This window comes from Onychostruthus taczanowskii, unplaced genomic scaffold (assembly GCF_017590055.1).
Source record: "Onychostruthus taczanowskii isolate IOZ18803 unplaced genomic scaffold, ASM1759005v1 scaffold65, whole genome shotgun sequence".
Taxonomy (NCBI): domain Eukaryota; kingdom Metazoa; phylum Chordata; class Aves; order Passeriformes; family Passeridae; genus Onychostruthus; species Onychostruthus taczanowskii.
In genome coordinates, this window is record NW_024504233.1 from 1,699,927 (window position 1) to 1,724,338 (window position 24,412).

The 24,412-nt window shown below is 38.2% G+C and overlaps 1 protein-coding gene across 1 annotated transcript in view; it reads right to left on the reverse strand.

Moving 5' to 3' along the window:
* NR5A2 (nuclear receptor subfamily 5 group A member 2) overlaps positions 1–24,412 on the reverse strand; it is an 84,623-nt gene that overhangs the window by 47,980 nt on the left and 12,231 nt on the right. Inside the window, exons 4-5 of the mRNA XM_041420748.1 lie at positions 23,055–23,196; positions 19,693–20,339 (exon numbers count right to left, since the gene is read on the reverse strand). Coding sequence (XP_041276682.1) covers positions 19,693–20,339; positions 23,055–23,196 — 789 coding nt within the window. The remainder of the gene's footprint in view (positions 1–19,692; positions 20,340–23,054; positions 23,197–24,412) is intronic.

The following is a 24,412-nucleotide window of genomic DNA, read 5'->3' on the forward strand; positions in this document are numbered from 1 at the left end:
TTAATGAAACTAAATGATATAACTTCTGTTAGTCACTGAGAATAATGGCAGATCTATCAGGTTTATACAGATAAGAGCTTTGTGAGTTTATCTGAAAGCCCACATAATGGCCCTCATTTAGTGTGGCCTAGAGAAACAGCCCTAGCAATGCTATTCAGGATTTTAATTCATTGTTTATGTATATGATCTCTCTTCCGCCTTGTGATCAGAACACCTGTCTAATGATGCAAATATGAATCTCTTTAGCAGACACATCTATTTCCACTTGTAAAACACTTACTGAAAACAATGCTCTTTCAAAGTCTAAATGGAAGAACCAAGCAATGCAATACCACTGGGAAATGTTTCTGAACTCAGGGTTACAGATAGGGAAACCAGTAAGAACTCAACATATTAATAGTGAGAATGTGAACATTTCAGTGCTCACATAGCTTAAAACCTTAATTAGCACACCAGCCTAAATTATAAGCACTTTTCAGGTAGAAACTACTATGCTTAAAGATATCCCAGTAGAAAATCCTTATATTGGTATAACACTGATTGAAATGTGAACGCTGTACAAATGTCATGTAGAAAACTGTACAGCAGTTGCAAACTTGGTTCTTAATCCTACAGAGAAACTAAATATGTGATCTTTGCAACCTAGCATTTAATTTTTGATTATTTTGGAATGGATATAAAAAATAGATAACAGAAGGTTATATTAGTAAAGGATATACTGGAGAGGAGGGAGTTTATAATGACACCCTTAGAAATATATTTGCATTTTTTCAATCGGAGGTATGTTGTCAAACTTCTAGAGAATGATTCTGGTACTTTTCCTACCTTCCAATAGAAACTGAGAGTATGCAGAACATGTGTGGTGCACAAGATACTGCAGTATTGCTCAAGAACTTGTCTGAATTCTGTGAAACCACATAATTCATAGTGGTGAGCCACAGTTACATAAATCTCACCACCAAAATGGGTATACTTTTTCCTACCACTAAATTGTGGTTTTTACATCATGTCCTTTCCAAACAAACTAAAAAGCTGTTCTGTAATAGAAGTGTTTTAGATCTAGAAGGGGTTTAAAATCCTGATGTTATATTTGTATCTTTCCACTTATAAAGCAAGGAACCTAATACACATCCAACAGTACAGGTCTCAGAAGGACTTTGATTTGGGACAGCCCTTGTCCTTACCTCACTGATGGGAAGCTGGTGATTAAATATTTTCACTAAAATGAGGGTGATTCTCCTGAACCAGGGCCAAGGCTAAGTAAGCTTATAGCATATACAGAACCAAAACACCTTTTCCAGAAATAATAATAACACTATCTTTTTAAGATTCAGTGCCTCACACTCAACGAGTGCTAGAAGTAAATGCTGCCTCCCAATGGAAACATAAAGTTTGTTTCCTAATAAAAAACCATAGAATTTCTAGTCCAATTGTTTTAACCTGCCTCTAGTAAGAAAAGAACAATTTTCATTCTGGATTTCACAGTCAAATGTTTTAGTTTTTGACCTTCATACCAGTGGGCTTACAATATACTTCTTGAGTAAGGCACATGCCTTTTCACCTTAAAAACAACCACTTGAAAACTGGTCAGAAATACAAGGAAGCAAAACTGGAATAGTGGTAGAGTTCAAACAAGGTCATGAAGTTTATGAGAAATATAGTTTATCTTACGATTCTGCAATTTACCATACAGCCTCACAACTCGTAATTGCAATATCACTGTCACACACGTGCTATCAACAGATGCATCTGTCTGGTCACAGAATCTGTGGCTGCATTAGGGATATCTGCTAGTGGCATCTATTCAGATGCTTGTTACATATCTGAGTGCAAATAAGTAATACACATTATTTTATAGTCAGTAAGACATGTCACTAAGTTCTCCAATTTCTACTGTTAGCAAGAGCTTATAGGCAGAGAACATTTCTGAACTTTCAATAGACTAGAAAAATAATCTTCTGGGAAAGTTACAATAGATTCAAAATACATGTCTAGAATCTAAATGCTTCCTCAGCCTCAATAGAATAAATAATGCTTTCTAGGTAAGTACTGCAGCTCTTTTGATAACATATATATTAATAAATTAAAAATGTCTGTAGATTGACAAGTGCTTTGTGGGCTTATACTGGAAAGCCAATAGCTAATTATGAAAGCCTGACTTGACTAATCAATTATTCAGATGAACATTAGGTGCCTATTATATGCGTAAACATGGGAATTATATTTCCCCTAAGTAACTTTCTAAAATAACAAACCCAAAACATGTAAATTTGAAACAGACAGAAATGGCAGTATTATGCCCTTATTGCACATGCAGAACGCCCACTGAATTATTCAGGGAACAGTGAATCGGGAGCCTCGATCTTCTGACTCTGAGCAGCACAGCAATAGCAGCACATGCCATGTAGTATTTGTTATGCATGTAATATTGATTTAGCTCGTTCTTGCTGGTCATGTTTCAAATTCATTTCATGTTTGGGAGATAGGGAAAAGGAGTAGTATCTGTGGATTGATATTTGCAATATATTTTTATGCCTGTTGAACACAAGATTATCTGATAAATTAGTAACACCGTGTCTTTTGATTGCAGGAAGAACAAGCCTTTGAAAATGAGCACCAGTGAGGTAATGAATTGTGTTTTGAAAAGGTTTATACTTGCTACATTCCCCACCTCCTGTACATAAAGACTGGGAGAGCGCTCGTATTACAGAACGGACTCACTTATGTTTCTTTAAGGCACAAACCACAACAAAGTAATACATAATTGTCCTTTGCATTTAAAAAAGACCATGCTCTTAAACAGCATACAGCAACAGGGAAACCAGAAATAGATGTGACCAGACACCTGCTGACAAACAGTGACAAATCCCACTGACACTGCAGTGACCCCCAGTTAGTCAAGATTTAATTAAGGAGTATAATTAAGTCAGTGGAACAGAACACTAATGAGTGGTGTTTTTTTATATGGGTAATTACGCATAAGAATACAAAGTAAGCTAGACCCCTACGTATATCATTAAAATGAACAATATAGAAGGACAACCGGGGCTTAAATATTTTTGTTTTTTCTCCACAATAATGCAGGTTGAAACACTCCATCTTGTCAAGCATATGTAACATGCTAACAAATGCCCCTGGCCCAGCCAAGCATGTGTCTAAGCATGTTGGTAACATGACCTTGGTGGCACAATGCACATCACCACGGCTACGCGTGCATGGGTCTGCCAGGCTCTGTCACTGTGTTCACCTGTGTTTGTACCGGGCAGGGGTCACTTGGGCTCCTTTTCTAACAAATGACATTCTGCTGCTATTCTTTTACAAGTAACACAGTAACACAGCCTCTGGATTTAATTTATCACAAGTGTTGATTACGAAGAAGACATACTGTTCCTATGATTATCTGCATGGTGGGCACAATATACCTTTACAATCAAATGACAGAGATTTCTTACAGCACATCCAGATCCAGTTCTCTGGAATTTATTCTGGGAATCTTCAGGCAGTTGAATGAAATAGCTGAAATATCTCTGACTACATGGGTTTTGCTTATATTTGCTTATATTTCCAACATAAAAGTATTGTAAGGTAGATTTACTAGACCAACATTTTAAACTAGGGTGAAAAAACATCATCATGAATAATGATGACAATGGTAGGGGAAAAACAACTTTCCTATGGTCTTGAAGATTTAAAAGAATGCCTGTGTAGTTTGGGGCCAACCCTCTGCTGGGATTACTCTATCTGCTCCCAGCTGGTAGCCTGCAGTTCATGACAGCCTTTTATCCGTTATCAAAGCAACAAGTGGAAAAGCAGATCCTCCTGCCTGCTAACACTCTGTTCTGTTCTCTCTATAGAATTTCTGCTTCTAAATCTCTCCTTTTAACAAGTCCTCAGATTTCCTTCCTACGGCTGCAGGAGACACTAAATATCTCTCAAGTTTCTAGCTCACTTGTCTAACTTAAACTCTGCAGAACACTGAAGGAAGAAAGAATAATTGCACTGCACCAGCACGTTTTCTACAGGAACTGGCTGAAATGCAGAATGAGCCTTATCTTGCTCACACTGGAGCGCTGAGAAATTAGCAACTGAGTTCAGTGACAGCAAAAGAAGAACCTGATTACTCAAACAACATGGTACCAATATAATGCTTTTACAATTTATGTAAGTACAAGCTTTACTGTTGCAAAAACAAATCAAACAAACTGCATTGACACTTACATCATATATCCTGCATTTACTTTGCTTTTTTAGTAGTATAGGAAAAATAAAAAAAAGGTAGAACTAGGAGATATTTAAGTATAATTAATGCAAATTCTTGCAAGCAAATTCTGTCTACTGAAACAGAACAGTTATTTGTTATTCAAACAAATATAAATTAATATCTTTTATATAGTAAAAATATATATCCCAGTTTCATTAAAATCATGCTGTCATGGAGTGATAGGCCTTAGATACACAATCCTGTAACAGTAACTACAATCAGGTAATAATTAGGAGACTTTAAGAAGCTGTTATGTAGGCTATGTTAAACAAAAATACATGTTAAGATTTTGGGGGTTTTTATTAAGCACTTCATTTTTTAAACAGATTTTCCACAATTTATGACAGTCATGCAATAACAGAAGATGCCATGGGAATGCCATCGTGGCAGTGAATCTGGGACTTGCTCCCTCTCTGGACCCGGCCTTTGCCACCAGGCTCCTCTGTGCATGCCAAGGTGCCCCTCTGAGCTGGCCACAAGAGATGGGGCACCAGGTCCCACCAGCACCATGCCCTGCCCACAGCACAGTCCTGTCACACTAAGCAGAATCACCTCTGGGGCTTCTGGTGCTTTGCTGAGACGTGCACAGTAGCATCTCATTTTCGTGAGGTGCCTGAGGTAAACATTCCAGAGAAGGACATAAAAATTTCAAGATACAAAGTTTCTATCTTAGTTTTTTTCCCATAAGCTGAAGCACGTGCAAAAACCCTAGCAAAACTTTAATACAATAAACCAAGGGAGGTCACAAAAATAATGCAAATTATTTCCCCATTTTCATTTTTGTGCAGGCATGGGCCAGTATAAAATACGGGCTCAGTAGCAGTGACTTCTGCATGGGCTGCAGACACACGAGTGCATAATGGGTCCCTGACGTCTTCTTCTGCCCCATGTCTGTCCCCGCGAGGCTGCCCCTTCCCGGCCGCGTATGAATGAACAGCAGTGCCTTTCATCCCCCACTTGCCTGGCGCTTCAAAAGGAATTGCAAAAATAGCAGCCACAAAAATCCAGCTGCCTGCCAAAAGGCCCGCACACGTCCCATTCTCACAGGCATGCAAAAGGTTGGAGAGCTCAGCAGAATTTTTATGTACGGGAGCAGGCCCAAGGAAAACTCACACGCCATAACCAATTGTGGACAGAGGATCATCTATCAGCAGACAAATGCAGGAACTCCAGAATGTCTCTCCTCAAATGAAATAATATATCTTTGAAAGCCAATGCCCGTTTTAGGCCTGAGGCCCATATATCAAGCCTGAGAGGCTTGTGGATACGCTCCAGGGCCATTAACCTTCCACCTGTTTCCCCTTGTCCTTCAGGATGAGACCCTGCCCTTGATTTTACTCCCTTCCCCTGTTCATCTTCCGACAGAGTGTAAATGTAAAGCAGAGGGCCTGCGAAATAATTCAAAGGCAATGGACCAGGGACATGGTTACAAATCTCTGCCAGTGGCACTGTGACTTATGCAGGCAGTTTGTCACACATGAGCCAGGTGACCTCTGTGACATAACAGAGAAAAATATCGCCCGAGATCAAAAGATGAGATTCAGAGCACTCTAAGTAACTCTGGTGTACACAGCCACGCTATGCGGTGGCCAAGGGTTTTCTCTCCTCCCAGTGCTGCTCGTTCCACTCACTAGCGGGCGAGACACACTGCTGCTAATTTCAGTAATCTCTTTTTCTCTCATCTCTTTGGAAATCTTTCCTGTAACCTGAACATCAGCATTTGTCTCCTTTTGAAGCCCCTCTTTTTCAAAAAAGATAAATTGACGAGGAGAGACAGCAAAGTGTCATTCAGCAGATAAAAATTAACAAAAAAAACGCATCATGATTTAAAAGGGTGGATTAGTCACTTCTGTAAACAGGTCTATTTTACTCAAGTAATTTTTGAAATTTTAAGTAGTACTAAAACTTTGTATGAGCCATGATGTGTCAAGTATTGCAATAAAAAGTGTTCAAAGTTCAAACATTTATTGGGATTCGACTCTCATGGCGGTAAAAATGAAAGTAGAGTTAATATTAAAAATGATGTGATAGACCCAGATAGCACACTTCTGTACCTATTAATATTTTACAAAGAGATATACTACAGAATCAGAATAACAGTCATTTGAAATAAACCAAATCAGATTAATTTAAAAAAAAATTGAATTCATTTTTCAAGTGGTGTGCTACATAGGAAGTTTCCCAGCTGTTTTGTACATTCAGGACTCTCTGCTGGATGTAGACAAAAGAGTAAGGCCCAATGCAGTGCTTCTCTTTCACTCCCATAACCTAATGGTATGTCTGGTATGGACATTTAATTTTGTCTATTTCATAAATTAAAGAAAACCCACAACTGTCACAGTATCCCTGGCATGATGATGAAATGAGAAATACAACTGTAGCTAAATCAGCCTAAATCCCATTCTAATCCTAAATCACTTTGGCACTTGCCAACATGTACTTGATGAAAAACTCCGTTTAACCCATGAATGTATATAAACATATACAGACATACACAGAATTTCAGCACATTGATTACAAGTGTGCTAGATGTTACCTTATCAGCTATTTCATCCTTCTTCATCTCATGCCGACTTGGAAAATTTTGCAATGATCAAGCTCTTTCTCAGAATCACCTGGTGTTCTACAGGAAATATATCTAAATTCACTACATCTAAAAGTATAAGAAAAGTTGGACAATGGATAGGTTCTGAGGCTAAATCATGCAGCAGTTACAAAGAAACACACAGCTGAAAGTCATTTCATGTTTCCCCTTGACTAAAACCTGATGTGCAGCAGTAAACCACTCTGTTGCAGAATGCTGCAACAGTAAACACAAATGCAAAATTAGTATTACAAAAAGATTACTGTGAAGTGTTGCCACATGCATTTGTAAAAATAAGACAGCTGTTTGATTTTATAGTGCTACAATCTTTTGCTCTTGTTCAGGCCATATGATTAAACACACATTTTCTTCTTTTTAATATCTCTAAAGAAAGTCTGTCAGAAACACAACAGTCAGCAATTACAGGTCACTTTTGTCACCAGTTTCACTGAACTCCAAGTCAAATTCCAGATGTCTTCATTTTTGAAAATACCTAGTGTTACTTTTTGTGTAAAATATAGGTGTTGCAACCAAATTTTCTGACAGTCGGATCTTTAGCTTTTTTACACTTCTACTGAATATATTAATTTTTATTTAGTTTTGGTTTCACTTAGGCTTTCTGCATTTTTTAATATATTTGATGTATCCCTGAAAAAATTAATATTTAATTTCAAAAGCACCTAACCCAGTCCATTTCCTTTTACAGTAAGTATGATCTAGTGCATCTGCTTTTGTAATATTCATGAAATCTGGAAATCAAGGCTAGGCATCATATGCTACCATCATATGCTAATAGAGGGTTTTGCTCATTTGAGTGTTTGATCTGTTTTGAATGCCCAAATGGTCTATTAGAATTTCCAAGACATAAACTACTGTAAATGTTATTATATGTATAAAAATACTATTATATGGATATAATAAATTTTAATTTTTATAGATACACAGATTCACATGAAACAATTTGTCTCATTTACCTTCATGTGCTTTTCATGTAAATAGCTGCTGAGCTATTTTATAAAACTGAAGGTTAAATTATGCTGATTCTAAAGAAGAGAATTTGACTCTTGGTTATAGTATAACAGAATATCTTGAGGAAAAAAGCCTTAAAATAATTAGTTTGCATAGTACACGCATGCTGCAAGCCCAGGTAATTGTATTTTTGAGTGGATATGCCTCTCTGATTCAGGCATTTGAAACAAAATGAAGCAAGAAGTATTTAACATTAACAGTAATATAACAAATAATAATAATTTGGGGCATGAATCATTCCTTACATTCCTTTCCAGCTACAGACAATTTCTGTTGGGAAAAGTGCCATATAGTATCGACAGTGACAACAAATTGTATTGTCCGCTGAACATCTGTTTCCGACTCCCACACTGATATTGCAGGTTGGCTACTTCTGATTTAGTCTTCACAGGCTGCCCAACCACAGAGGAACTGGAAATTACTGCTACATTCAACTTTTATTATTGGAACACAGGAAAACTTTATCATCATGCTGGGAAGGTCTGTGTCTTTTGAAATATTGGAAGGAGGATTATGTGAGCACAGAAAGCCACATGCGACAGTTCTTAGGAAGAAGGTGAAACGTGGCTCCTGTTCATTGTGTCTGTCTGTACACATGGGTATGATTGTCTGAGATTAAAATGGAACGGTATTTCTGTTTCCAAGATGCCATGTTTGATGGCGAGGGTTTGGTGGGGGTTGTTTATTCTTAATAAAAACAGCAGCATTGCAAAAAGACTGGATTCTCCCACTCTTGCTCAATAGTGTCCCTATACAAAATACCTCTGGAGTTCAAAGCAGTTTCTATAGGGCAGAGCAGACTGAGGTTTATTTTGAATTGCAGGCTCTAGCCCCAGAGAATTGAGCTGTTCTAACTCGTATCTACTGCACCAATTTACTACAATAGCAATTGAAACAGTAAGGCTTTGTTAACTAGCTGAAATTACACCTGTTAAAAAAATCAAAGCCAATACTAAGCAATTTTTTCAAAACTAAAGGGAGCTTGTTAGAATGATCAATGCCATTTTTCTCATAGTTACACCACCATTGTTAGAAAAAGGTTAAGTTCCACTTTGGCTGGGAAAAAGAAGAAAAGAAGATACATTCTTGATAAGCACCATATACCAGTTTGATAAAGCTCCAGCTCCTGATCTGTAAACTCTTTTACAGAGAAAGGAGAGCCAGAAATTCCACTGAACTCCTGTTAACACTAATTAGAGTTGCCAGCATGTAGCAGAATCAAAGGCAAAACATGTGGAGCTCCCACTGAAGTCAAGAGGAGAAGGGTATGACTTAAAGGAGAGGCATGCAAATTAAAAATAAATGTGGTTCAACTTTACCAAATGAGCTGCTCATGTAAATACACACTTTGAGATCTGACCCTTCCTACTGGGAACACTCTCCCTGCAAGTTCATTCCTAGTCAGGAGACAGCATTGTCCTTGACCACACTTGCCAAATGAGAACCTATCTTGTAAATTATGGGTCCACGCCATAGACAACGTAAAGACATTTTCATGTGTTTCTTTCTACTTAAAGTTGTTGCTGTTGTTAATATTCTTGTTGTTTATTCACTGTTCTGTAAGCAAGAACCATTATTTTCCAAGGCCTGCCATCAGAAAGGCAGTGCTACTTCTTACAGCAATTTTGGATTTCTCAAAGACTTGAAATTCTAGGTAAAATCTTAGCAATATGGCAAATATTCCAAATAGTGTTAGGATGACCCACATCTTGGCCTCAGATGCAGAAAATTGCCTGTTCTTGTTTTTCATGAGTATGATATGTACTAACCCAAACAATACTCAGTAGAATTTGTTTGTGAGAAGCTGGCTTTCTATGTCCTGCTCTTCTCTCCATGTGTAGATAAAAGGTACATCAATGACTGTGAGGTTGTCAAAAAAGAAACGGAAACTATTTTATGCTATAGTGACCTGGGTATGAGCTTGCACTTGCACATCAGATTATTTGCACCATTTAATTTAGTCTCATATCTCCTAGCAGCCAGTCTAATACAACCCTGCCATCTCCCACAATTCTAAGGACAGGGTTGTTTTTGCCTTAAAACCACTGCACAGACAAACAGGAGCAGAAACAGAAACTCTGGGCAATTGGCACTTGTTATTCTTTCACGTTTTTTCTGTTACATGAAGGAAAGTTAATACTTAGAATTAAATAACTTTGTAGGTTTATTGTGATTTTTACTGACCTCTAGAAATATCAGTATGATGACTGCTGGCCTTTATGATCCACATACCATGAAACTTTTTCTCAAATATTTATCTTTTCCAGAAATGGTGCACAAAGATTTTGAGGGTTTGTCACTGAAACCACTGAGTGATTGAAGCAAAAGATCAGTGGAGCCCAGAGCCACAAATAATTGCAGTTACTGCCGCCTATGTAGTGGCCATGGCACTAGCACAATTCCCAAGAAAGGAAAAGAAGATGAAGTAGATAGCAGATAAGGAATTTAGAAGTAATGTGGCAAATGAAACTTAGATGCTTGACACAGGCAGCTTTACAGGAGAAAACAGAAAACTGGCAAATGCTATGAGTGAAAATGGAAATACTGTATTCAAGATCTTGCCCTTCTTACTTGGACAAAATTCTCATTGGTTACAGTAAAGCTTTTTCTGATATGCAGTACAAGGCTGGGTCCATAAGCACAGCCTGACTTACACTGAAAAATTCTATCTACAAGGCTGATTTGTTCAGCTCTATTTAGGCGAGCAAGCAGTTATAGGTACATATTTATTTCCTTGCACAGCGAATTCTGGCCATAGGATGAGGAAGGTTCCCATCACTGTTAGTCTTTTCTGCCCATACCTTGAAGAGGGATGAAGCAGCTGAGCTTGTGACCAGACAGCCCTATCTGCCTCCCCTGAAGTGCTGGATCATCCCTCAGACTAATCAGTTGCCTAAGAGATGCAGAAAGCTGCTTCTTGAGTGGTGAGGGATTATGACTCAGCACCACCAGTGTGCTCATTACTCAGGACAGACTGGGAGATTGCAGTAAGCATTCCCCAATAAATACCAAAAGGTATCCAGATGAAACAAAGAGACGGTGTTGACTGTAACACCAGAATAAAGATACAATTCTTCCTCACATTCAGTGTCACTTAGTCAGGGTGATGTTTCCTGTACTCAGCAAACACGCCAGTAAAAGAATTTCCTTGGCATAGAGACAACATGGAAATGTCCTTTTAAAATCAGTTAATACCAATAGAACTCATGAGCTAGCTGGAACCATTTCCTATGCTATGGAAAGAACACTCAAATAAGGTTTACCAAGACATTTCACCCTCCCAGCCTCCCTCCTCCCCATCTATTTCTGGATGTCTTCTTTTGTTCACCCTTTGCTAATTATAGTGGCCTTGCTTAGGTGATATTTATAGTCTTAAAAGAGTTGCCTGACTTTTAGAACACTTTATTCATGTATATTTCCTGTGTTTATTGTTGCCTTAACTAATTTTTTAAAATTAATTTTACTTGATCCAAGATTTTATTTAGCAACAAAAATCAAAGTAACTTTTCTTTCAACAAATGCAAGAGCTGTATTTAGATGTAAAAAGCATTTTTCTATTTCTGAATTTCCGAACACAGATTTTAGTTTCTTTCTCTCTCCAAGTGATGAATATGACAGAAAACTCCAGAATCAGACAAAATGGAATTTCTTTTTTCATTGCAGTATGGTTACTTGGTATTTTATTTTACTAATTTATCCTTTTTTGTCAGTAATGGTTGCTTTAATGAGTGGGATGTTTCTAAGACGCAGTGTTAAATTTTTTTTTTCCAGACTACCCTGATGTTTTCCTAACTACCTATAACTGAAATTCCACAGGTTACAGAAGTGGGAAAAGGACACTGAGAACATCTACAGAAAATTACATCTTCACTTTCCCTGCACCTGCACCGTATTTCATCACTTTCTTAGTTTTTCTTTATTTCTCCTTAAATCTGCCCTTTTGTTTCTTCTGCGGTTGCACTGAAAATGTGCCTACAGTGATGCCAGTAGCAACAACTTTCAATCCCTATTTCAAAATAGCAAATAAGGAACATTTGCGGGGAAAATTTGATGCGTGCCTTTCAACTTTCTTGACGGCAGTTGGCTTTGGGGAAACGTTACAGCAAGACTATGTGGCGGTTCACCTTTCAGCAGAAAGGCTTTCCCGGCCCTGCATGCGGCCGCGCGGTCAGGCGCGGACGGCTGGGCTGAGGGAGAGCGCCTGGCACCCGCGCCTCCCGCCCGGGTCCTGTCCCCGCGGCACACAGGAGCCCCTGGCTGGGCTGCCCGAGGGCACGGTGCCCGCCGCAGCCGCTCGAGGGGAGACGCAGGGAAGTGAGCGGTCCCTTCCCTGGGAGGGCCGCTGGAGCCCCTCAGCCCCTCGAGGCTGGAGCCCGGGGCTGGGCACGGACCCCGGCCCTGCCCTGCCCTGCCCGCGCTGCAGCGGCGCTGGAGCGCAGAGCTGCGGGCGGCACCTCGGGCTGCCAGCCCCGACCCCTTCACTCGGTCCAGAGGCAGGCTCAGAGGAGCGGAGCCGTGGCTCGAGCTGGCCGCTTTTTTCCGCTTTTCTCCCATGTTATTTGCTGATGCCTGCGCTGGGCACAGCCCTTCCTTCACCTGCCAGCCCCAGCGCCCCTCACGGCCCCACCTGGGCCCCACCCACGGCGCCGTTCAAGCTCCATCCAAGGCCCTGGGCACCCTCACTGCCGGTACGTGTCCTTGTCTCGTCCCTTCCAATCCTGCCATGTCCTTGGCGCTCCCAAGGCTCTCTGTGAGGGAGGTGGGGTGGGATAGTCCTGTGGGGGGATGGCGGCCTCTGCCCCTCAGTGAGGCTGAGGCGATGGCGCTGCCGTGCCCGGCGGTTTCTGTGGCGTGTGGAGAGCAAACGTTTCAAACCCATTTTGTAATGGGCTAAGATGGTGTGTGGTGACTTAGCCGACACTAGTTCTGGATAAAACTGTGCTGGAATGGAAAATACTTAAGTCCTGTAGTATGTTCCTGTGCTTATACAGCTGAATAAGGTGTCCCGCCTGTTCTGAGTGATCCTGTGATTTGCAGCACTGTTTGAAAGCTCTCAGCTTTACACCTTCTCTCCAATAATGAGTCTGATGACTGAGTGCTGTGGAAAACATATTTGTGGTGCTACTAGAGGCAGCACCAATAACATTCATGGTGAGCACCTGCACAGTTTCTCGCTCTCCTAGGTATGTTTTGTTCAGATGTACTTCCACAAGGCTTTCATATGGCTATGTAGAAGAGCATCCATTTATATGATGCAGCTTCAGCAGGGCTTGATAGGAAGTCAGTAAGCGACTTCAGTGTGGCTGGGATTTCATCCTTACTGCAGGTGATCCTAAAGGCTACGGGTTGACAGAAGAACATCCTTAAATCTGACCAGCTTTGATAAATGTATAGAGGCAAACTTCCACTGTAACTGGGAGCCATCTCATAGATCAGAAATATGATACAGGTATTGTATACAAGTGCTGGTTCTGAATGATACAGATACCATACAAAAACTGGATTGGAATGGAACAAGTTCTCTTCCTGCTCTAAGATCTACAGCCTGGTTATGTAAAATATCATAATTTGCAGATGAAAAACCAGCTCTTTTGGGATTTGTTTTCTGGGCAAAAACTTGCAAAATATTTGCAAGTGAAGCTCTGTCATTCTGACAATAAAAATGTGACCTTACTAAGTGAAATCAGGCAATATATCTGATTTTTCCAAGTGATTGGAATTGTTTAATTTTCAATGTGTAAAGCTCTCCATCATTTGGCAAAATGATCAGGCCTTCACAGCAGAAAGTAACAGCTAAAAATTGTCTGAAAATACATCTGACTGTCAACATGGCTGAGCATTCCCTGTTCAGTTTCTTAGCACAGGAGTTATTGTTGGAGTTAGCTTTAGCATCCCTTTGGACTACTCAGCATGCAGGATCTAAAGAGCACTGGTTTTTCATCTTGCCCTACAGCAACGTGATATACATTTGCTAACACACCCAAGTAATCTTTCTATGTCACTGCTGGTAATTGTCAAATTTAAATTGGAAGCTTACATTTTGAAGGAAAACAATTAAACTGTAATATTAAACTTCTGTTTTGTGTAACCAATACCTCAAACTCAGACTAACTCAGTGTCTGCTTCAGGATTTGTAGCAGGAGTGGCTGTGGCTATGTAATTTCGTTGTGTCCATATGTCAGGCTATGACATCTCTGCTTAGGGGATGGCAGCTTTTTGAATGGTTACTTGCTCAAATTTTCTCTGTAAGTAACAAAACTTTGTTACTGCATCACAACTGTTCACCGTAACTTTGCTGGGGGCAGGTGCACTCAGGTGCAGAAGTGGCAGTGCTTCCAAAAACACCTACATGGGAGCATGGTTCTTAGTCACAGCACGATGCTTAACTGGGTATTAGACAGAAAATGACTGAGTCCAGAGAGACTAAACTCAGTCTCCTGCTACCAGGGGTGATAACATCCTACACCAGAGTGAAACTAAAGTACCAGCTCTGACATAAGAGAATGTAATCTTTCTCTTTATGCCTAAAAAACGTGCCAGCACTGAACAAACTGTTTAGAAAGGCTGCAAAATCACGTGGCCTCGTGCTGAAATGCAGTGTTTAATTTGCCTTTTTCCAGAGAAGAGACACATCATCATGGAGTTTATTCTAACAGTGTGTTCCTCTGCATTTTTAAGTGTTTGAGGAATGTTTTTCTTAGATACAGATACACTGAAGCCAGACTAAAAATCAGCAGTTACACATGACAACATATTAACTGATCTCATTACTGGTATCAAGTGTATTCCTGCGCCTCAGTTTCTGGCAGCTTCCGTGACTGAAAGAACACTGCAGAAATTTTATTTCATCAGCTATGTGAGTTGCATTTCCTGTCCTGATAAACACACACTACAAAGTCCAAAAGCACTTCAAGTTATCAAATTGCACTTGATTACTCAAGTCTTAATAATATATCAACCTTTCATCATCCTGAACCTGTTTACGGTATTTCAGTGCTGATCTTTTTCTCAAAAAACAAAACCCCGGCAGAACCCAAAACCTTTTTTTGCTATTCTGTGCTAATTCCATTTAATTATTGGATTTCTGTTGTATAATTCCTTACTTTCTATGCATTCCTTGATACTCAACTATATATGGACTGAAATTTGAAATTAAAGCTGGTATATAACTATTACATTATTACATCTATCTAAATTGATTGCACAGAAGAAATTAAGAGCCTCCAGGAGTTCTGTTAATCCTATTCACATTAAGTTTGCACTTACAGAAATAAGTTGAAACTCTGATAATATAGTTTCACTTCTGGGGAATATGTAACACAAAGCTAGGCTTTTGTTAGTTTATGAGCTGCCAAAATATCTGTGATGCCATGTACAGTGCAAGTTCTATACACAGGGTTCTTTGGAGATATGTGGATAAACCACTGTTTGTTTGAAGGCTACAGCTAATGTAAGCATGAGCAAATTTACACTTACAGCAAGAAATCTGGCTTGGGACTGATACAGTCTGACATCAGTGAATGGTCTAAATTTGCAAACTCAGTGAATAATTGTAGGATGAGCTTCTTTACAATGAAGTGCACTGGTTCTTCCTGCAATCATTCACTACAAGGTTTGTGCTCACATGGTACTTTGACCTATGACATCCTCACTAAAATAGCCAAATAAGGAAAGGTAGGTTTTTTTGTGAGTCACCATTCTTTTAGTGCCTTTTGTAACTATTAACATTCAGTTGATTTTTTCTGATCTTCAGCCAGAAGAAAGTATCCTGAGGACTGTTTTTCAATGCAGGTCCTGTGTTTCTCCTGCTCCAGCCAGAGACTGCTTTCTTTTATGGGTTCAGTAATAGTTAGCTCTGGAAGCAGTCTTTGAATTTTCCCTGATGTGGGTTGATGAGGAAAGACCAGTCCAGAGAAGCTGTCTGCATCATTCCTTGGGGCCAGACAGCCTTTGGACTCTAGAAACTCTTGCAATATTTTCTTTTTAGCTTTGTACAAAGACCTTTCACCTGACTAAGACAGCTGGTGACAAATCTAGCATCCCCAGGGCATTCCTGAGTTTTCTTAGCTGAGGATAAGATGGATATATCTTACTTTTATATTTACTGAGCTTTCAACAGCTCCAGAATAGCAAACAAAAGCCTTCTTTACTATTACTATTACTATTACTATTATCCCAAGTTTCTTGGGATGTAGCCTCTGTATTATTTCATCTGTGTATAAAGAATCAAAGAGAAATATATCTCATTATGAATGAAAAAGTAATATGTAACATCAACCCCCAGAATTTATGGCTTAATTATTCCTTACAAAGTATTCTGACTTCACAAGACATGTAGGGATGTTTGAGATTTTAGCAGGTGTTAAATTCAAATTTACTGGATTGCAGTTGGCTGCTTTGGATCTTACTCTGACATTATTATTAATGCTGACTAGTAGGCTTCTTTAATTTTTCCCTTAGTTTCTGATATCCTACGTGAAGATGAGAAGATCTGCTCCTCGGCAAGTGTGAAAATTACCCTTACATTACATACTCAAATCCATACACAGGTGATATTCAAATGCAGTGCATGCTGTGGGTAGTTCTATGCAGTCCGTATTTTTCCCTTTTACATCCTGAAATTGCAACAAATTCCAAAAAAGGCAACGAAAATTTGTAAATCAACAAGTGAGAGGATTGTGATAAGCTTAAACTCGTGAAAGCTTCAGAAAATAAAGTTTTAAAACAGATTTTTTTTCATTTGAGATTTCTTTGAAAAAAAAACAAATCTGCAGTCAAAAGGAAAGAAATAAGGGAAACTTAAAAGCTGTAGCTCAGTAGTGGGTCTTCATTATCTCCAGGGTAAATGTGGCCTAAGCCACTGATGGACTTGGGACAGCATTTTTTATCATATCCTCCCTCTGAATTCTTCTAACTACAAATTACTACATTTAGCAGAAAGGAAAATGATTGCTCCTTTATATTAATTGATGAGGGTGTAAGACAAAATTTATAATGAAAAGATGCAGTAAATAATTGTAAATAATTGTAGACATGCTCCTAGTAACTAACAGCCAGTTGTGTGAGGCGTTGCTCATCATGACAAAGCCAAGATGAGTTGCATACAAACCACATTTACAGTTCTGTACAGTTTAATTATTTGAGTAATTTCAATTTTTAGTCACAGAAATCTGCTAATGCACCTGATGTTTTCTGAAAGACATCTCAATATTCAGTTGTTTAGACAGGTAGGAATAAGAGTAAAATATCTTTTTGAGCAAATACATACTTCACAGCTGTGAATAGATAGGGAACAAAGTTAGCTGTTCTGAAAATCTAATTGCATCTTTATCAAAATTGCCTCCCCTTCCTTCTGCATTTAAAATATGTCATAGTCTTAGATGGCTTTTTTTTTAATCCTCTCCCACAGGTATTCATATCCTGTGGAGTAATCTGAAATAGCTGCTTTTGCTACCTTGATCAGAAGAACCTGAAATCGTGGATGGATAGAAGAGAACTGCATTCAAGAAAGGTTTGGAAATATTTTGTTTAATATTGTTCTTTTCTTCTCGACTGAAAAGAGAGATATTGTTACCCAGTGCTGTTAAAAAAGTAGGGTCTGATCTAAACATGCTTTTGAAACTGAAAAGCTTAAAAGTTCTTAGCATTGTTTATAGTCTGGTCCCTAAATTTTGGACGTGGGTGGATTTCTTAAAGAGTTGTTATTGTTCTGGAATGCTGTGCAATTTTGTTGATCTTGTCCAGCTAAAAAAAAAAATCAGGATATGGCAGAAGGTATGGAATTATCTAATCTCGAAGCTTCCAAGATACAAAGGGTACAAACACTAAGGTGAAAGCAATGCCTTCTACAAATGTGTGAAAATCAGTTCATAAACCAAAGGCTCTATGTAGCAAATTTTTAGATTTTGTGTATTTACAGAAACCTGTGTGTACATGATAATGTATAATACATCCAGAACCAGGAGAAGCTGGTCAGCATTTTCATAAACAAATTTCTGCATCTTTTGTCTTCATACTAGTAAACATGGGTTGGTTGAAGAGCATAATCCAGGCTGAAGTTGGAGGTGAAAGCCATATTTAAAACTATCCCCAGCATGTTGAATGCTTATAAAATTTTTCACTTTAATCATAAATGGAATTTTTGAGCAGATTAAGTTCAAACTTAACAGTTTGTATGCTGAAAGGTATATGCAAGACAATCACTTTTAACTCTAGAGTACCTTACTCTAGACTGAAATACTCCCCAGTGTATGGATAGAAAGATCTTGTCTCAAATATTTGCCACACAGTCTATTGGAAATATAACATGTTCTCAGTTTCAATTTTTAAATTATTTAAAATTAGTAGCATGGTTTATAGCTGACTACAAAATTGTATTCACCTGAGATAGCAAACGTGACAGTTTTTTACTCTCTTTAATGCAGTTTGGTTTTCTTTTCTAAGTAAACTTCCTCTTTTCTTTCTCCTTGAATAGACTGAGCTTTCAATGATTCCTGCAATCATGCTCACCAAAAAAAAAAAAAAAAAAAGGAAAGAAGCTGGAGTTGCCTATGCAGCATATACAGCTTGCTTTTCTTGTAATCTGGCTTTATGTCATGTGCCCATGTCCTTATGGTCATGACAGATGTAGTGCTGGGGCAAGCGCTCTGAGTGCAGCTTTTCATTGGATCTCCCTTTTGTGCTCTTGACTCATGTAGCCTCAATTCTCAGTGAAATCCGGCAGTAATTGTTATATTTGGAAGCTGAGTTATTTTCTCTCGGTTTGAAAGTAGTCAGAAATTACAGGCAGTGACAAAACTTCACAGATTTCAGTAGCAAATACTCACGGCAAAAACATCTCTCTGTAGCAGACACACAGAGTAATTAGCAATGTAACAGGGAACTCAGATGTGAGTTGAGTTCACCATCTTGAGGGTTTTTTTGAGACTGAAGATTATTCTTTCCAGAGCTGATTTTTGTATCAAGACAGTGGTTAAAAACTGTAGTTCATACCTATTGTCTGATCTCAAATTTCTGGCTTAAAATTTCAGACTTGAAATTTCCGACCTGCTCGTAACAGATCACAAAGCTGCTTTAAACAATAAGTCTGAAAAATGTAAATGGGTGAATTTCTGTCCACCAAAAAGCTGTGCATGAGGATTTCCTGGGTGCTCCAGCAAAAATAAGAGCATTTTAGCAGCCTAGACTAAAGGAATCCCCCATGTATCAGTGGTGATGAGAACCAAAAGGAGTCCTTGAGGTATCTACTTCCTCATTGCTTTCTCTTCCATGTATATTCTGCTTAGGTTTCAGCCTGCATGGTTTATTAGACACATGGGAATGCATAAAATATCATCCCATTGAGAAACTGAATATTCCAAATAATAACTTATATAAAGTGTGAATAGAGGTGGGCAGAAATGGCATTCCCCCACATGTTAAATAAGGTAATGAAATAATTACATAAATGAATGTGGAATGATGCAACAGGTGTGCTTACAACCCTGAGTACAAGCCAGACAGTGAGTGATGCTGACAGGGAAGGAGTAGGGTTATGTGAGGCCCTATGGATTTTAACAATAGTTGTGATAAATACTGAAGTACAGAAAAGCTGAACTGAATATTGAATCTCTTTGCTACAGCTAATTACAGGCTCAGGTGGAAATCAGCGGCAAGTTTCCATTCTAACAGTTTGCCTACTTCAAGCCAAATAAATAAAGAATGAGATGCTTGGGGGGGAGAAAACAAAACCCATGTTTTCCTGCTTGAAGTACAAGATTGTAAGAAATAGTATTTTTTCGTTGACTGAATGATAATATAATGTAAAATTATTACCTACCTTAAGTTCTCTAAAGAAGATGCTACTCCTCGCCCATTCAACAATGGAGAAGAGGGTTTGGTCAGCCATTTTACACATGAGCCCGAAAGTGTTGAGCTTCTCGTGTTTGCTTCTGTTGGCTTGCTCTTGCTGCAGATATGCCATGATTTTAGCTTGGACTTGTGGCTCATCAGGCTCACATTTCAGGAGTTCCAATATCAGATGTGGGATACTTGCTGGTGAGCTTGTTTGATAACTATCCATGTATGAGTAGCCCATTATTGACTCTGGTGAGCTAGTGTAAGGGTCAGGGTACTCGGACTTGATAGCACGGCTTGGAAAATGGCCATAGGTTTGGTAGCCTTGCAAACTGCCATGGGGTGGCATTGTCATGCTGATCGGAGAGGTCACAAAGGGACTCCTGTCATAGTCTGTAGGAGGCAAGGCAGTATGGTTCAGAGGTAGGCCTTTAGAAGCTGAATGGATGTTCTGGATTGCAGAGGATATTGTCAGGTCAGTTGGCATTGCTTGGATCACCTGAGTCATGGCTTCCAGTTTCAGTCCATTTGCTCGGATAAGAGCTTTCTTCTGCTGCTTCAGTGCCCTGTCTCTCTTGTACATTGGTCCAAACTTGTTTCGACCACCACGCATTCGGTCAGCTCGCACAGCTGTCAGGGGAAAGGAGAAAGTAAATCATTACTAACGCTTGGAATCGACATTTGTAATCAAACATATATTAGGAAGGAGCAGAAATGTAAAAATTTGACTCTTTTTTTAAAATTATTTTTCCAAATTCAGAGTTGCACTTTTATTCCTAAGGAAAAGGATTTATTTTGACTTAACAAATGTCACTTTTTTCTAGTAATTTAAATGTCACATGCATTTATTACTAACAAAGAAGGACTCCTCTGTACATTGATTAGGACACAGGGACAAACACAATGGATGGCTACAGGAATTTCACACCTGCTATGGGATCATGTGGAAATCTCAATGTACATTTGGGTTTATATCAAGCTACTATGTCATTAAGAAACAAGGGCTGAAGTCCAGAATTTGTCTGAGACGTATCCAGCAGACCACACTGTCTCATTATAATCATTCCATTACTGCCTTCCACCGCAGCAAAACATCTGAAATGTAAATTGTGAAATGTTCAGTAGTCACAAAGAGGAATACATTTCTCTTGGCAAAAAGGAAACATTTCCTTTTGATGGTTCTGTCCAGGTTGGTGTAAAACTTTGAGATTTCTAGTTAGCTGAGCTCTATGGAAATGTTTAGCTGCAGTTGGAATGTGCAGAGAGAAAGCTGTCAGCTTGCTGCCTTCTACATGGAAGACAGAAGTGAAACAGAAACTATTGACACTGTTCTGGCTTATAATATCTCTGGAATTAGAAATAATTAAAACAAATCCTACTCAACAGCTGCCTTGAGAGTCATACTGGTGGTCTCTGTCACGGCAGTGTCTGTCACCATGGGATATATGTGATGGACTAGTGAGGAGCTTTCACCAAGCCCACCTTGCCCAACGGCAATTAGATTGAAAGAGGAACCTTTGACAGCCTGGTGACATGTTGAGACTGCTGAGATTGCTGGAGGTTAAGTTCTTGAGCTTTTTATCTTAGGGATTAGTAGGACATTAAAAATTTATTATGAATGCTAGATACGCATAATACTGTACCTTATCACGTAAGGACTTTAACGTTTAATGATTTTTTGTTCCATGGTAATTTATAAACTTGACTTTTAAGGCTATATATATCACTATCAAGGAAATACACATATAAATGTCACAAGTATTTACAATTAAGAGAACACATGTTATTCCAATTTTCTAAACAGGGGAAAAGAAGTCGTATGGATGTGTAGATAAGAAAGCTAAAGTACATTTTCTGTAGTACCTTTAAAACTACAGATGTTTTGCTTGCTTTTGTAGGAAAAATGAGCTGCCAATATTACTGCTGAATGTTGACTTTTAACAAAATACCTTAAATTAATTTTATCACTAGTAAATGTAATTAATTTAAAATCTGTATACAGAGTATCCTCACTCGTACTCTGCAATTAAAAACTGTGAGCCAAATTGGATTAGCAAGTGCTTTTGTATACATCCCACTTAAATTTAAGGTGAACTTTGTGCAATGACAGAAGACAAAGTTTAGTCTGGTATCATCATCAGCAAGTGAGAGGAGTTAAAAGCAGGAGTAGACAAATGTATTTTATCCTTCTTCTTAATGTCAACAATGACAAAAGGATTCTACATGTGCTGTGATTGTACTATTTGAATTTGGAAGCACATGCAATGATTCAGGATGTTTAGTGTAGTGTGTCAGTGCTAGCTCAGTCTTGTGGGCAAATACAACACTATTGAATCAGTCAAACTGCAGGAGGCTGATTTTTCTGTTTATCTTCAGTTATATCAACAGCTTCCCTTTGCCAGAGCCTGGTGACTGCCTCTTGTCCTTTCTGGTTCCCTTCATGTCTTACAGTTTTCCTCCTTGGCCTGATTTTTTTTCTGGTTAAGCGTCTAGGGTGAATGTCATTGCATACAGTTGTAGCAGTAAGGAATTTAAGAGATTGCCCTTGGTCAAGGAAAAATGTCATCTGTTGTGAAATCTGAATTTTAACATTTTATATATCAAAGTTAGAATGAACCATGCATGATTCACAAATTGAAGTTGATGATATTTTTGTGTTTGGTTATCTCAAAGGGTATTGTACACTTTTCATTGTTCTCTGTAGATGAGAAAGCAAAATGAAGTCAAAAAGTGTACTTCAAAATGCCTTATCCTCTTTTAATCACAATAGCCTTGCAGGTGTAACATCACAAAAATATAGGACACAACTTTAGAGATTATTTTGTTCCTTAATCTCAAAGGCATGTCAGTGTGAGAAAAACCCTTATCTGTTTCTTTGTGTTCTGCCTTGTTGTCAGAAGAACATATGTAAAAAAAACCAAAACAACCAACCGTAGATAAAATACAAATAAAATCAGATCATTCTCCGTAGCAAATGAATAATTTTTTTTTCTAATCTGGACAGTTGTTTTATATTTAATCTAAATTAAGTCTTTTTTAAAAGCTGCAAAACTATTCAATTTACATCCATGAATTCACAAACTTCAAAAGCCTGAAATATCAAACTATATACTTATATGACAAAATGGATTATGGTTTTCACTGCTTCCTAAATGGTAGTGATCTACCATTTACTTATTAGATTTTTTAAAAATAAAGCAACAATTTCACTGACCATACAAAGTAACCTTTTATTAACATTTCAAAGCCATAACTATATAACTTTTTAATATACAATACAATGCATTAACATCTTATCCTATAATTTTATAGTATAGTTGAAGATATCAAGACTATAGCTCTTACCTTCCAATTTCATTCCAACACTTAGACATTTTTGAAATCGACAGTAAGGACATCGTTTTCGCTGTGTTTTGTCAATCTGGCAATTCTGATTTTCTATACATGTGTACCTTTTGTTATTCTGGACTGTTCGCTTAAAGAATCCCTGTATGATAGACACAAAAATTAGCCTGTTTTGCTTGAACGTGTGTTTTCATTCAGCATTTTATGGAAATCATTGTAAGATAATTTTCAGATGCCATTCAAGCACTTGCAAAGTTACATAGTTTATTTTAAATTAGCCAGCTGAACCCAGAAGATAGCCACTGGATTCCAGAGGAGGTTTTGTTGTGTTAGTGCTATGTTTTATAGACTTCATGTCAAAGCTTGGCGAGACTTTAAGGAGGCTGTAGCCTTCTGTGCTTCTAACACAGGTGGCAGAAATAGTGACACTGACTGCTTCCTTTTGTATTCTTAAATCATTGCAGAATTATTAAAGTCTTCCTTTTCAAGTAGTTTTACATGAAATAAGTAGTTGCAAAGATAAGAGTAGTACAGAGTACCTCTGGCTATTTTACATCCTAGTGGGACATGCTGGAGGAGGCATAGTAAGTGCTTGTCACTCATTTTTCATTGATTTTTTTGGGTGAAAATATAGTGGGCTTAGTTAATTTTTCCATGCAACTAAGTGTTTTAAATTGCATTGTTCTGGCAAAGGAGCTTCACTTACAGTGCACTGCTTAAATAACTGTAAAAACCCTTGAAAAAATTTTACATGAAAAATCTGACATAAATTCACAATTATTTAAACCTTATAGCACAATAGACCAACACAGGTATATTCATCTTTCTATATGTTAATTAGTTACTTGACTTTGTGTGTCCAAGTGACAGTTAAAGTTTGCATGAAAAAGTACATGATCATTATAATCACAGAGATCTACATTGCAATATTGAGGAATGAAAATAAAAATCTTAAGAAAGCTGCATTAAATTTTGCAAAGCTAATCTGCATGAAAGATAATCTTCCTACTTTATCCTCCAGAAAAAGAAGTATAAATCAACTAAAACCAGTATTTAACACAGTTAGCAATGAAAATTGTTCTAGAACTACATCAGGACAGCAAAACACTAAAAAACAGTGACAAAACTACAATGTGAAACAGTCCAAGTTGTTTGCATTTGTGCAGATGTCTCTCTCAAAGAGACTTTTACATCCTAAAGCTTTTTGGTGGTTAATTATTTTATGTGAATATATTAAGAAACATATAAAAATAACCCAAAATATTATACATCTGTTTTATTTATTATCCTTTTTTTTCTGCTTGTATTTGAAACATTTTTACTGTACTTGTGTTTTTATGGACTGATTAGTACAGAAC